The sequence below is a fragment of the Eptatretus burgeri genome, chromosome 2, assembly GCF_056783735.1.
Source record: "Eptatretus burgeri isolate ZD-2024b chromosome 2, Ebu_testis_v1, whole genome shotgun sequence".
In the NCBI taxonomy this organism is placed as follows: Eukaryota; Metazoa; Chordata; class Myxini; order Myxiniformes; family Myxinidae; genus Eptatretus; species Eptatretus burgeri.
The window spans coordinates 143,702,326-143,716,733 of record NC_140962.1 but is presented as its reverse complement, the minus strand read 5'-3'; the positions used below and the strand labels follow the sequence as shown (position 1 = coordinate 143,716,733).

Here is a 14,408-nt window from a genome sequence, read left to right as displayed (position 1 = left end):
TAATGAACGAACAAGAAAACCACATTCGATTTGAATGGTGAAAGGTTCTCGTGATTTGTTATTGTGCAACATCGCCCGATGGCAAACAACTCAACATGCCCGCTCTTCATTTTTGAGGAGGGTCGGGGGGGGCGGGAGAGGGGGAGGTTGCGACGGGAAACGAGGATATCCTTAAAGCGGTGCAAGCATGCGACGCATAATGGAATTGTGGTGGCCGGAGGACGCAGGGGATTCTCAGAGGGGAAATCTGTGACGTGGGCGGAGCCTCGTTCGGCTTCTGGGAACCGTCCAATGAATTCGAAGCTGATGGGCGGGGCTCTGGCTGCGAGCCAATGGGAAGTCCTCTTCGGGCGCGGCGTGACGCCCACGTGCGGATGCATCCGCCGCCATGTGCTCGCTTGCCCGCTTGGCACCGCAACAATTCGGCCATTTGGCTTCGAGCCAAGGTTTGCGCGGGTGGCCTAGTCCGAGTGCTCGCTCCAGCTGGTCAACTGCAGGTAAGTTTAAAATGTTAAAGAAACGAGTTTTTTATTATTATTTTTTTTTTAGCCCAGATTCCTCAAATTCGCTTTTCCTTCTTTTTTTTTTCAAATGGACAATCAGATCAGTTTTACACGAGCGAACTTTGTGGAAGTTTTTTTTAAATTTTATTTGAATCGTGTGTCACGTGCGTGTCCATTGTGCGCTCCCGGTGCTGACGGTGTCCGACTCGGACTAACTGGGGAACAGAGAGGATGCACGAAAAGGACATTTTGGACAAAGCTCGTCCGAATCCACCGGCGTTTCGCGCGACGCGGACGGTTTTGCAGACAGTACCCGCCGTTTTGTCGATTAAACGCTTTTGTGCTTCCAGTGATGCCGCTTCGTGCTTTCGTGCTTTCGTCGAGATGTCGGTGCCGACCAGGCGTTCGTTCATCGCTTCTTTAGGTTCTCCTGCTTTTCCCTTTTGTCTCGGGCACGCGTTGCGCTCATTGGTCGAAACGTGTGTTTCCCGCCATTATTATGTATGTGTATATGTGTGTGTATGTGTATGTATGTATAAGCGTAGCGGCTGGAACATGTGTAGATATTGTGTGCTGGTTCGATGTTTGCGGTATAAGTATCGTGGAGAAAGCCCTTGGACGCGGTTGATCAGCAGCTGCTGTGATCCGAACACGTGCACATTGTGCAGCACGACGTGGAGGGAGAACAAAAAGTTTTCCCGCTTTTTTATAATTTATTTAATTATTGCGCGATGGGCAATATCTTATTGGCACAAGATGTACACGAAGAAGAGTGTATGATATATTTCGGTGGATGGTTTGAACTTTGACCCAAAGAAAGTTGAACCCTCTTCGTGCTGTTGTCCGTTCAATCCTTTGCTGAGCTGCTTTTCCCTGTTCAGAGGACGATGTGACGTCGAACGATCATCGCTGCACCCGGAGTTGTTTATCGGTAATCGGGATTTGGGATATTCCATTTATTTAGTGTGTTTATGTGTGTCCCCCCCCCAACCCCTCTCCCTGCCCCCCCGCCCCACCCCCACGAGCTCGTGATACTGTAGATTTGCTTTGTTCGAAACTTCCCCTTCTCCCCTCCTCCCCTCCCTTCGGAAGAAAGATAAGTTTGGGTGGGGGAGGGGGAGGCTTGAGAAGTGGTATATCTAGACTTGTTAAAAAAACACACACACACACACACACACACACACACACACACACACACACACACACACACACACACACACACACACACACACACACACACACACACACACACACACCTACCCCCTACCATCCTTTCATCCTCATTGCGCACCTCCCACACTCAAACAAATCTCCAGCTCTCTCCTCCGCCTCCCCTTAACCACAACCCATGCCTCGGGTTCTCCCCGTCACCCACAAGCCCCCGCGGCCCAACCAAAGGTGGGAAGCGAGCTCCACAACCGAGAGCCTCTCCCATTCTCGTTCTTTATCTGCCCTCCTGCGGTAACAGAATGATCCTGTCATCCATTCTGAACATCGCGCCTCCCTCCTCTTGCTGACTTTTACCCATGACCATCCCCTTGCTGACCTTGTCCCTCTCCTCTGACCTACTCTTCCTTTATGATCTCCCACTACCCAATGCTGACCCTCACTACTCTCTTTTCCCATTCCCGTTCCTCGCTCTGTTTTCCCCATCAATGACCTTCACACCTCTCTCTTACCTGTTTCTGACCCTTGATCGTTTTTCCAATTTCTGACCGCTCTCCCTTTCCCCACTGCTGGCTCACTCCATTATTTTTCCCTTCACTGACCCTCCTTTCTTTTACCATTGCTGACCATCATTCTCTTCTTTTTTTTTTCTCCACCGCTGACCTTCACTTCTCTCTCTTTCCTGTTTCTGACCCTACCTTCTTTATCCCACTGCTGACTCTCCTCAATTTTCCCGCTACTGATCCTCGCTCACTTTTCCCATTATTCTTCTCTTTTTTCCCATATCTGACATTAACTGCAGTCTTCTTCCTATTGCTAATAATCCTCTCTCATCTCACCTCCCAATCCTGACCCTCTCTCATCTCACCTCCCAATCCTGACCCTCTCTGCTCTCACCTCCCAATCCTGACCCTCTCGCCTCTCACCTCCCAATCCTGACCTTCTCGCCTCTCACCTCCCAATCCTGACCCTCTCGCCTCTCACCTCCCAATCCTGACCCTCTCTCCTCTCACCTCCCAATCCTGACCCTCTCTCCTCTCACCTCCCAATCCTGACCCTCTCGCCTCTCACCTCCCAATCCTGACCCTCTCGCCTCTCACCTCCCAATCCTGACCCTCTCGCCTCTCACCTCCCAATCCTGACCCTCTCTCCTCTCACCTCCCAATCCTGACCCTCTCTCCTCTCACCTCCCAATCCTGACCCTCTCTCCTCTCACCTCCCAATCCTGACCCTCTCTCCTCTCACCTCCCAATCCTGACCCTCTCTCCTCTCACCTCCCAATCCTGACCCTCTCTCCTCTCACCTCCCAATCCTGACCCTCTCTCCTCTCACCTCCCAATCCTGACCCTCTCTCCTCTCACCTCCCAATCCTGACCCTCTCTCCTCTCACCTCCCAATCCTGACCCTCTCTCCTCTCACCTCCCAATCCTGACCCTCTCTCCTCTCACCTCCCAATCCTGACCCTCTCTCCTCTCACCTCCCAATCCTGACCCTCTCTCCTCTCACCTCCCAATCCTGACCCTCTCTCCTCTCACCTCCCAATCCTGACCCTCTCTCCTCTCACCTCCCAATCCTGTCCCTCTCTCCTCTTCCCTCTCTCCTCTTCCCTCTCTCCTCTTCCCTCTCTCCTCTTCCCTCTCTCCTCTTCCCTCTCTCCTCTTCCCTCTCTCCTCTCCTCTTCCCTCTCTCCTCTTCCCTCTCTCCTCTTCCCTCTCTCCTCTTCCCTCTCTCCTCTTCCCTCTCTCCTCTTCCCTCTCTCCTCTTCCCTCTCTCCTCTTCCCTCTCTCCTCTTCCCTCTCTCCTCTTCCCTCTCTCCTCTTCCCTCTCTCCTCTTCCCTCTCTCCTCTTCCCTCTCTCCTCTTCCCTCTCTCCTCTTCCCTCTCTCCTCTTCCCTCTCTCCTCTTCCCTCTCTCCTCTTCCCTCTCTCCTCTTCCCTCTCTCCTCTTCCCTCTCTCCTCTTCCCTCTCTCCTCTTCCCTCTCTCCTCTTCCCTCTCTCCTCTTCCCTCTCTCCTCTTCCCTCTCTCCTCTTCCCTCTCTCCTCTTCCCTCTCTCCTCTTCCCTCTCTCCTCTTCCCTCTCTCCTCTTCCCTCTCTCCTCATCTCCGAATCCTGATCCTCGCTTCTCTTATCTCCCAATTTTGATCATTTCTCCTTGCCTCTCCTCTCGTCTCTACCCTCTCACCTCCCAATCCCGACCCTCTCCTCCCCCTCCCCCCTCTCCCCTCTCTCCTCTCTCCTCTCTCCTCTCCCCTCTCCCTTCTTCACTCCTCTCACCTCCCAATCCTGATCCTCTCACCTCCCAGTCTTGATCCTCCTTTCTCTCCCCTCTCTCCTCTCACCTCCTAATCCTGACCCTCTCTCCTCTTCCCTCTCTCCTTTTAGCTCCCATTCCTGACCCTCTCTCCTCTTCCCTCTCTCCTTTTAGCTCCCATTCCTGACCCTCTCTCCTCTTCCCTCTTCCCTATCACCTCCCAATCCTCCCCGCTCTCCTTTCTCCTTCAACTCCTGATCCTCATTAATCTTGCATCCCAATGCTGACTCTCCTTGTTTTATTTTCTTACCTGACCCTTACTCCTCTACAGCCGAGCCATGAGTGGCCGGCCTACACGCAGTGCCGCTACAAGCAGCCGTTCCCCTGAGCAGACTAAAGCTGCAGCCTCAGAAAGTGGTGAGGAAACTACCGAGCAGGTAGCCGAGCCTGTGGTGAAGCATGGCCGTGGACGACCAAGGAAAACCGAGGTAATCCGATTATGCGAGAGCCATTCCCGCTCTCGTCATGTGCCCATGTGCTTCTGCGAGGGGTCCATTTGCATATGACGATGCTGCCCTTCGTAGTGCTTGTACTCCATGATAATAAATCTGTGCTCTTCAATTCTTAAACTCGTTATCACGGATTTTTAGAAGATAACACTTGTTCGTCGTCTCGTCGAAGACACAGTTATGTTTCGCTGCTTTGTACTTTTATATGACAAGCATACTGGTGTGTCAGGCGTGTTATGGCCTGCTCCTCCTGTAAGGGGTCCTGGTTTCTAGGATGTTGTGTGTGTGTGATTATATAAATGAATGGGCCTGGTGGTGGCTTAAGGTCTTAGGGTCTTGAGTTCAATCCCCTGCCACCCATTGAATTACCATCAGGTAGGTTGACTCGGCCTGTCATCCTTCTGAGGTCGGCAAAATGAGTTCCAGCTTACTAGTAAGGGGGCATTGCATCGGCAGCACAGCTGTGCCCACAGAAAATGATGCAGCCAAGCAGTCACAGCCTGCATCCGAATAAATAAATAAAAGAAAAATAGAAATGAATGAGAAGTTGAACTTTGTACCCCTCTGCCTTTTTTTTGTTTGTTTGTTGCTTGCCTTTGTAAATGCCTATTCTCAGCAAAGTTTGAAATCTCTGTTGAAGCCTTACACCAGAACGAGTTCAGCAAACACTTTCGTATTGATGGACACAATCTACAGATACGAGTAACCATGTGAAATAAATGTGTATTCGGTAGTTGTGCTTTTGGCTACAATCGTTGGCAGGGAGCAGTCATTAAAAAAAAGGATGTCAGTGGAGTAGGGGGATATTAAATTGGATTGTCTTTTGGTGTGAAGTGAAGGTGTTGGAAGCTGGGAGTTGTCGTTGTTTGGTGGGGGATGGGGTGGTGTATGCTGAAATGTTTCATCTCCATTTCCTGTTCATTGACGTGCAGGTGTGAACCCTATTTCTTTGAAGGAAGTACAACGGAGTGGTTCGGATGCCTTGCAGACCTTTCACTAAGATCCGTCACGCAGCAGCTTGCACAGATTTAAGCCATGAATTTGTGGGCATTCGCCGTTGCCATGGTGCTGTAATAACTACTAATTTCCCATTACTGGCCGACAGTTGGCTTCCTGTGAAAGCACCGATGCTAATCTTATCGTGTATGGGCATGGATGTGAATGTAACGGTATCTTTACATGCGCTGCGCTTTTTATGGCACCAAATCCTCCTGGCCGTTGGTGATGACTCTTCGTCTCCATTGATCTTATCCTCCTCATCCATGCTTCCAAATCACTGTAAATTATTTTCTCACGTCGTTGCTGGAAGACGCGGTGCATGTTGACGTTGTGCACGGAAGTGGGACTCACTTGTTGCTCTTCGTGCTTTGTAACAGTTGCATCGTCGTATCAAGCTTGATTTTTTTGGATATTTTGGTGTCTATTTTGGTTTGGTGTTTGACAGGTTCGCCTGCCATGTTCTTGTTGTTCATTCATTTTTTCATGGACCATGCTCTCAGCAAAGCGTTGCTTCTGCCGAAGCAATTTGTTTGGCAGGGGTTAAAATTATGAATGGGTTGTGACTCCAAGGCAGGATATGCAACGAGGAAGCAGGAATTGTGTCAATTACGATCGCGCCAAATCTTCTCGGAGGACATCTTGGGGTCTTCAACATTCACCAACTCATGCCGGGAGATGGGACACCCCGTTTAACATCCATCCGAGGGATGGCACACACCTTGATGCCTCATATTATCAGAGAAATACCAGGGTGACAGTTTATAGCTGAGTCGGAAACCGAACACAGGCTGGACAGCTCGGGCTATCCTGCCAGCCCAATTGCTTGCTATCCAATGAACGTTTTTGAAAGTCTTGATGATCATTTGATTTGAAACCATATATATCTGTCCCTGGACCAAACCATTTTTTAGCCTACACCCCGCTCCCCCCCTCCCCCAGCTCCCACATTCCATCTCATTAATGTAGGCCCAACCTAGGTTGCTGTGAGAATACAATGAAAGTACGTTAAGTTGTCCCTTCTGCGGCTTCAACGTGAAGTTTGACAATATTTCCAGAAACTTACCTACCATAAGGTGTATATATATATATATATATATATATATATATATATATATATATATATATATATATATATATATATATATATACATACACACACACACACACACAGAGTCAAGGCTTGTGGAGGTGCTTGGACATAGAACGAAGCAAGATGCAACATAACAAAATCAACACCAGAAGGAGAGGGATAGGGGGGGGGGGGTCATGAACAGTCGGGTTGAGGGACAAAATAGAGATATTTTGAAGATGACTGAGGCGTAGGAGAGGACATGGGGTGGACAAGATGGATGCAGAATGAAAACAGGAAAGTTGGAAAGAGGTGAACTTGGGGTGGCTAAGCTAGGGTAGAAAAGATCATGGTTTTGGATTGGGGATGATCTGAGATGGTGGTGAATAGCTGTCTTGGAACACCTGAAGGGAAGAATGACATTAAAGAGAATGTGGAAGTTGATAAAGAATAAGAGCAATCGGAGATTGCAGACCCTCACCAGGACTTGTTTTGTGTTGTGTATTTTGTGTTGTGTTTGTGAACTGGTGTGTTGTGGAATTGATAATAGACATAACTCGAACTGTCACTTTATAACTGCTGGCGGTGATGACTGGGATCCAAGACGTCCTGCTTTGCAACCCTGCTTTGATTGGACACTTGACCCTGACTTGACATTTATTATTGTTATTCAATTGAATTCAGAATGGGATTAAAATATATTCAATTCAAATCAAATGGAAGACCAAATAGGTACAGTACTGCATTGGAGTCACAAGAAGGAACCCCAAAAAGCAAAGACGAAGTCATCAAGAGGAACCTACATAGGATTCGGGTTTTAGCTGCTGCAACTCTATCCTCAAACCCATCCAGGCACAGCCAAATGAGCCTTATTCAACAACAAATCAAAAATATATCAAAAGAACCCAGATCAAAAAGAATCGAATAATTATGGCTGCCAGACCATGTATCTGATCAGGTTGAAATTTAAAACATGTATTCCTCATCACTACTAGATCATAATTTTGAAGTTTCAGGTCGATAGATTTCAACAGTTCAAGAGAAAAATTTTTTAAAAGATTTTCGCTCAATTCAATATGGCTGCCAGACCATGTGACCTATCAATTATTCGTGAATACCCTGGTATCCCCAAGGCTTTGGGAACGTGTGTGAAGTTTCCCCTCAATCTGTCCAGCGGTTTTTAAAATTTATTTTAAGAAGCCGATCTGAAGAAGTTAAAAAAAAAAAGAAGCTTTTAAGGTAAATCCAATATGGCTGCCAAACCATTTGATCGATGACATCATAGGTGTGAACGTTTTGTTCCTCCTGGATAGGCAGTCATACGTGTAAATTTTTGCCTTGATCTACTGAGCTGTTTCAGAGATTTTTGAAGGTTTTTATTTTTTTAAACAATGTGGCTGCTGAATTACGTGACCGACGTCATCTTTATTTATTTGTTAATTAATTAATTTTTCTATGTACCGACCTATCCCTAGATGACCCTCAAAATTTTTTCATACTGATCGGATGTAGCGTTCTACGTATGTGATTATGACGTTATGACGAAGTCACATATGATGTCATAAAAATATCATCCTTATTCCCCATGATGAGTACTTTTCATGTGCCAAGTTTCAATTTTTTCCTTGGTGTGGTTTCGGAGATGCAGAGGTCCAAAATGTTTCCTTTTTCCCCAATCTGGCTGCCACATCACATGACCTCTGACATCATAATTGTAATTAAAACTATCTACTTGAGTAGTCGCTCCGATGGTGAAAAATTCTTGTCAATCCGACAAGTGGTTGCAAAGAAAATAACACGAAAGTTCTGTACGAACAAACAAACGAGAGATGTCATCTTCAAATTTCAAGTCAATGGGATGAAAATTGAGGATTTTAGCAATTTCACCAAAGATGTTGACCTTTTGGTCTACAATGACCTCAAAAAATTAGTGGCTGAATTCTGTGACCTGATTTGCAAATCCTGTTCAAATTTCTAGTCGAGCGGATGAAAATTGAGGATTTTAGACATTTGACAAATTTGTTGACCTTTTGACTTCAACAACAGAAGGCTTCTTGCTTATGACAAACTCTACCATGTACTGAAGCTTCATGAAAATCGGTGGAAGGAGGATGAAAAGGAGGATTCCATCACTGAAGGTGGAAGGAGGTTATGTTGTTACTTCTCTCTCTGTCTGTGCACAGGATATCTCGTATAGTTGTGGATGATTCGGATGAAATTTTGTGGACAGGTTGGGTGTGTGACCTGGAAGGATTATTCAATTTTAGTGAAGATCCGAATCCAGATCCGACGACGAGAATTTTTAAAGTGATTCTTCACCATTGATAGATCGGGCTAAAATGATATATAATCACGATATGTCAAAAAATTGAGGAACGGAATCTGCCGAAACTTGATGGACAGGTTGTTTGTGTGGTAAGGACAAATTGATTCGATTTTGGTAAAGATCCAAATCTGGATCTGCATATGAGAATTGTTTAATTTTTAAAGTGATTCTTCACCATTGAGAGATGGGGCTAAAAACGATATCGAGCAAGATATTTAACCTCCGCCATCGAAGATGGACGGAGGTTGCTGTTTTCACCCCTGTCTGTTTGTTTGTTTGTTATCTTGCAGCTTGTATGTTTTTTTTTTTTTTAATTTAATTTAATTTAATTTTTTTGTCTGTAATCACGTATCGATCATTCTGCAGAGCACAGTTATCATTGGAATTTTTTTTTACTTCGCATATCAAAGTCCTATAGAGGTCCCTTTCAGCGCATACAATTTTCAAGGTCAAGGTCACTTTGTCGCAAATCAGGGGAGTCGACGAAACCCTTATTTTTTGAGTAATTTTGATCGGATCGTCTTCAAACTTCATGGGAATATAGTTCATGGTCTGGCGCTCAGCTGATTAATTTTTGGTGGTGATTGGCCTTCACCTTCATGGTTAGCGCTGGAGGTCGAAAGTTTTTGACCCTAAGGTCAAATTTTGAAATCTTAGATACCATATTGAGTAATACCTCATATGAAAGCGCTTGATAAGTGCTTTCCAGATCTGTCAAAAGTTTGGCGCTATGACGTCATTTGATGACGTCATGATGAAAAAATGGATTTTTCATGAAAATTTTATTCACCTCCGCCATCTTCGAAGATGGATGGAGGTTAATGTTTTCACCCCTTTCTGTTTGTTTGTTTGTTTGTTTGTGAACAGTATTACGGAAAAACTCCGACAGATTTCGACGAAACTTGGTGGGGGGGGGTTTAGGTATGGTCCAAGGATCATGCCATTAAATTTTGGACTTGGGGGCCCCCCCCAAAAAAAAAATTTAGAGAAAAAAAAATTTTTTTTTTTTTGCACTTCTACATATTTTAAGTGATTTCCAACCCTCCCAAAAAAATTGTTTGAGAAAAAAAATTTTTTTTTTGCACTTCTACATATTTTAAGTGATTTCCAACCCCCCCCCCCAATTTTTTTTGGCATTTCTACATGTTTTAAGTGATTTCCAACCCCCCCTCCCAAAAAAAAAAATTGTTAGAGAAAAAAAAATTTTGCAACTTTTTTTTTCAACAAAATATTTTTTTTTTGCATTTTTACATGTTTTAAGTGATTTCCAACCCCCCCAAAAAAATGTTGGAGAAAAGAACTATAACTCAGCACTGTTGACATCATATTTAATAAATAAGATATAAGGTTCACTTGAGTGACCCAGCAGTATTGGCAGCGGAGGTTTTGCACTCTCCCGAGTGCTCCCCCTCTAGTTTCCTCAGTTCTCATCAAAATCTCTTGATATTTCATGTACAACGGTCCTGGAGAGATACCATTAACCATACAAAAATATAAAGGTCAAGGTCACAAAAAGGTCAAGCATCAAGGTCGACGAAACCCTTATTTTTTGAGTAACTTTAATCGAATAAATAAGTCACTCATGTTCACATTTTGGCAAGATACTGGTCACCCTGGGAGTGACATTGGTTTTTTTGTTTGTTTGTGAACAGTATTACGGAAAAACTCAACGGATTTCGACGAAACTTGGTGGGGGGATTAGGTATGGTCCAAGGATCATGCCATTAGATTTTGGGCCTGGTCCAAAGTCCAATATGGCCGCGATGGCGGCCATTTTGAAAAAAATATTTCAATTTTTGTTTTTGCATTTCTACATGTTTTGAGTGATTTCCAACCCCCCCCCCCCAAAAAAAAATTGTTAGAGAAAAAAAAAATTTGCAACTTTTTTTTCAACAAAATTTCAATTTTTTTTTTTTGCATTTCTGCATGTTATAAGTGATTTCCAACAAAAACATGCCAAAATTATAATTGCGGCTGATTTTGGAACTTCAGGTGGATATACCCACGTAAAATCAATTTCTGTCTCAAGGAATCCAGTTATGACGAATGAAGAGTATGTAAAAGGGAAAGTTGCAAACTATAACTCAGTGATCACTGTTGACGTCAAATTGAATGAATAGGATATCAGGTTCACTTGAGTGACCTCGCAGTATTGGCGGTGGAGGTTTTGTACTCTACCGAGTGCTCCCCCTCTAGTTTTGGCATGTTTTTGTTGGAAATCAGTTATAACATGCAGAAATGCAAAAAATAAAAAAAATCGAAATTTTGTTGAAAAAAAGATGCAAAATGTTTTTTTTGTTTCTCTCAATTTTTTTTTTTTGGGAGGGGGGGGTTGGGAATCACTCAAAACATGTGGAAATGCAAAAACAAAAATTGAAATATTTTTTCAAAATGGCCGCCGTAACGGCCATATTGGGCTTTGGACCAAGTACAAAATCTAAAAATCCATGATCCTTGGACCATACCTAATCCCCCCACCAAGTTTCGTCGAAATCCGTCGAGTTTTTCCGTAATACTGTTCACAAACAAACAAAAAAAACCAATGTCACCCCCAGGGTGACCAGTATCTTGCCAAAATGTGAACATGAGTGACTTATTTATTCGATTAAAGTTACTCAAAAAATAAGGGTTTCGTCGACCTTGATACTTGACCTTTTTGTGACCTTGACCTTTATATTTTTGTACGGTTAATGGTATCTCTCCAGGACCGTTGTACATGAAATATCAAGAGATTTTGAAAGAGATATCAAGAGATCAAGAGAAAAAAAAAAATTTTCTCAATTTTTTTGGGGGGGGGGGGTTGGAAATCACTTAAAATATGTAGAAATGCAAAAAAAAATTTTGTCTAACAATTTTTTTGGTGGGGGTAACAATTTTTTTTGTGGGGGGTTGGAAATCACAAAACATGTAGAAATGCGAAAGAAAAAAAATTCTCTTATTTTTTGGGGGGTGGGGTAACAATTTTTTTCGGGGGGGGGGTTGGAAATCACTTAAAACATGTAGAAATGCAAAAAATATATTTCTCTAACATTTTTTTTTGGGGGGGGGGTTGGAAATCACTTAAAACGTAGAAATGCAAAAAAAAAAAATTTATCTAACAATTTTTTTGGGGGGGGCGGGGGCCAAGTCCAAAATTTAATGGCATGATCCTTCGACCATACCTAACCCCCCCCCCACCAAGTTTCGTCGAAATCCGTCGAGGATTTTTTCCGTAATACTGTTCACAAACAAACAAACAAACAAACATAAAGGGGTGAAAACAGTCACCTCCATCCATCTTCGAAGATGGTGGAGGTTAATTATATTTGCGGCTGATTTTGGAACTTCAGGTGGATATACCCACGTAAAATCAATTTCTGTCTCAAGGAATCTAGTTATGACGAATGAATTGAGTATGTAGAAGGGAAAGTTGCAAACTATAACTCTGTGAGCACTGTTGACGTCAAATTGAATGAATAGGATATCAGGTTCACTTGAGTGACCTCGCAGTATTGGCGGCGGAGGTTTTGCACTCCACCGAGTGCTCCCCCTCTAGTTCATTAATGTATCTGGCTCGATGTGGTCCATTGGATTAGGCATTACATGGCGGAGGTATGCGCTCCACCAAGTACCCTTCTAGTTATTTATAATGTAATATTATATATATATATATATATATATATATATATATATATATATATATATATATATATATATATATATATATATATATATATATATATATATATATATGTGTGATACAAAGGTATTATATGTTGAGTCAACACATTCGCTGTTTCCTTCATTCGGAAGTTGACGAGTTTAATTTTCTTTTATTTTGTCATCCGTACTCCAAAATTATCTAAATGTTATCCTGATATCCTTTATTTGCATGTTTTTTTTTTTTTTTTTTTACAGACACAGACACACACAGAGACACACACCGTGAAGCTGCCCGTTGTACAACAGGTGAATGATTGCCTTGGACAAAATGACAGGGATGGCAAGGTCAGAGAAACAACTCTGCTTTGTGAGGTCTCCTTGGTGGCAAAAGACTTCCCATGGGGGCAGTGGTAGTTGCCATTTTTGCCCACTCGGTTGTATGTACTCTGCTAATTTTGTTGATGCTGATTAACAGTTCTTCTAATTCCATCACTGCATGATTCAAGCCATATTAGTCTTTCCTGTTAAAGTTCTTAAAACCTATCTTTGATCCCAATTACCTGTAAATCAGATGTAATGCTGTCTCACTATCTCTTATTTGTGCCATGGCTTGGCCTCTTCTTTTCCAGTTCTCCAAGCAACAGATACACGTGCACACACACACACACACCAGGGAATTACAGAGGCAGTGCACTTCATTTTGGCTGTATAATCTTCGTTCGATTTCCCCACCTGAGTATAAACTGTTGGATTGGTGCATCACAGGATGGGCATTGCATTACAAAGTGTGCTGTCCCTTAGATGAACGTTAAACGAGATGTTCCCTCTGCCAGGATTAGTTGGTGGACATTAAAGATCCCACAGAGTCGTTTGTGAAGAGAACGTGAGTTATCACCGGCACACTGAACAAATTACAAGTTTCTGTTAGTTGATCGTCAGGCTTGGTCATCCGGTTCATGAAAGGTATGGGTCAGAAAACTCTCCCAAAACGATCCTACGAGAATATGGGATTCGTTGAAGCAGGAGCAGTAACAGTAGTCCAAGTGGTTTCAAGTATCTGAAAAGTGACGAATACCGAAACAACATAAATTGAAGCAAATTTTCTCCTAAAAATGTATGGAATAAGCGAGGGATGTGTTCCTAATGTTGCCACTTTACATGTTACATTTCGGTTTTCAACCTTGTCTGTCTGTCTAATATAAGCTGGATGTCTCAAAAAGTTATGGAAGGATTTGGAAGATAAATTTTTTTTAGACAGGTTGGATGTGTGACAAGGATGAATTGATGAAATATTGGTGAAGATCCAGATGAGGATAGGAGATTAAAAATGTATATATAAATTTAAGTTTATTCTTCACCATTGAGAGATGGGGCCAAAAACGATCTATTGCGTTGATGTTTCAGTTTTTGACGGATTATGACAAAATTAGGTTGATGAGTTGGTTCGGTGACGAGAACAAGCCGATGAGATTTTGTTTCAGGTCCGGGTGCAGAGCCGACTAATCAGTGGATGCAAAACATAAACTATTCGGCCTGGTGGAGGTATGCGTTCCACCGAGTGTCGTTATAGTTACCTATGATATTACGTATTTTTATTTTTTTTTATTTCTGGTGAATGACAGTTATATTCAAATATATATAACAATCACTTGCCATATTGAAATGAAAATGAACATTTTTATGGATGGTACACACCGTAGTTTGAGGCAAACCAAATAACCTGGTGACATCAACTGCGCATTCACCATCATCCATTCGGCAAATAACATCCAAGTTCACTTCTGAGGTCACAGTTACATGCTGCCTCTTACCTACCATTCCACAGTGCGGTACATTTCTTTATGCGTGATGTATTTTTTTTTTTTTTTTAATTTTTTACAGTAGTTTTTTTTCCGGTAATTTTGCGATCTCCAATTTGGTACTTTAGCGACGTATTCTGGCG

At 43.2% G+C, this 14,408-nt stretch overlaps 1 protein-coding gene across 2 annotated transcripts in view; it reads left to right on the top strand.

The window, feature by feature from the left end:
- The first annotated feature begins 337 nt into the window (after positions 1-337).
- LOC147033398 (uncharacterized) overlaps positions 338-14,408 on the top strand; it is a 75,328-nt gene continuing 61,257 nt past the window's right edge. Inside the window, exons 1-3 of one of the 2 annotated variants that reach the window (XM_085854807.1) lie at positions 338-497; positions 4,253-4,409; positions 12,722-12,772. In XM_085854807.1, the coding sequence (XP_085710933.1) occupies positions 4,260-4,409; positions 12,722-12,772 (201 nt within the window). In that variant the 5' untranslated portion in view covers positions 338-497; positions 4,253-4,259. The remainder of the gene's footprint in view (positions 498-4,252; positions 4,410-12,721; positions 12,773-14,408) is intronic. The other variant, XM_085854816.1, reaches the window with a different exon arrangement.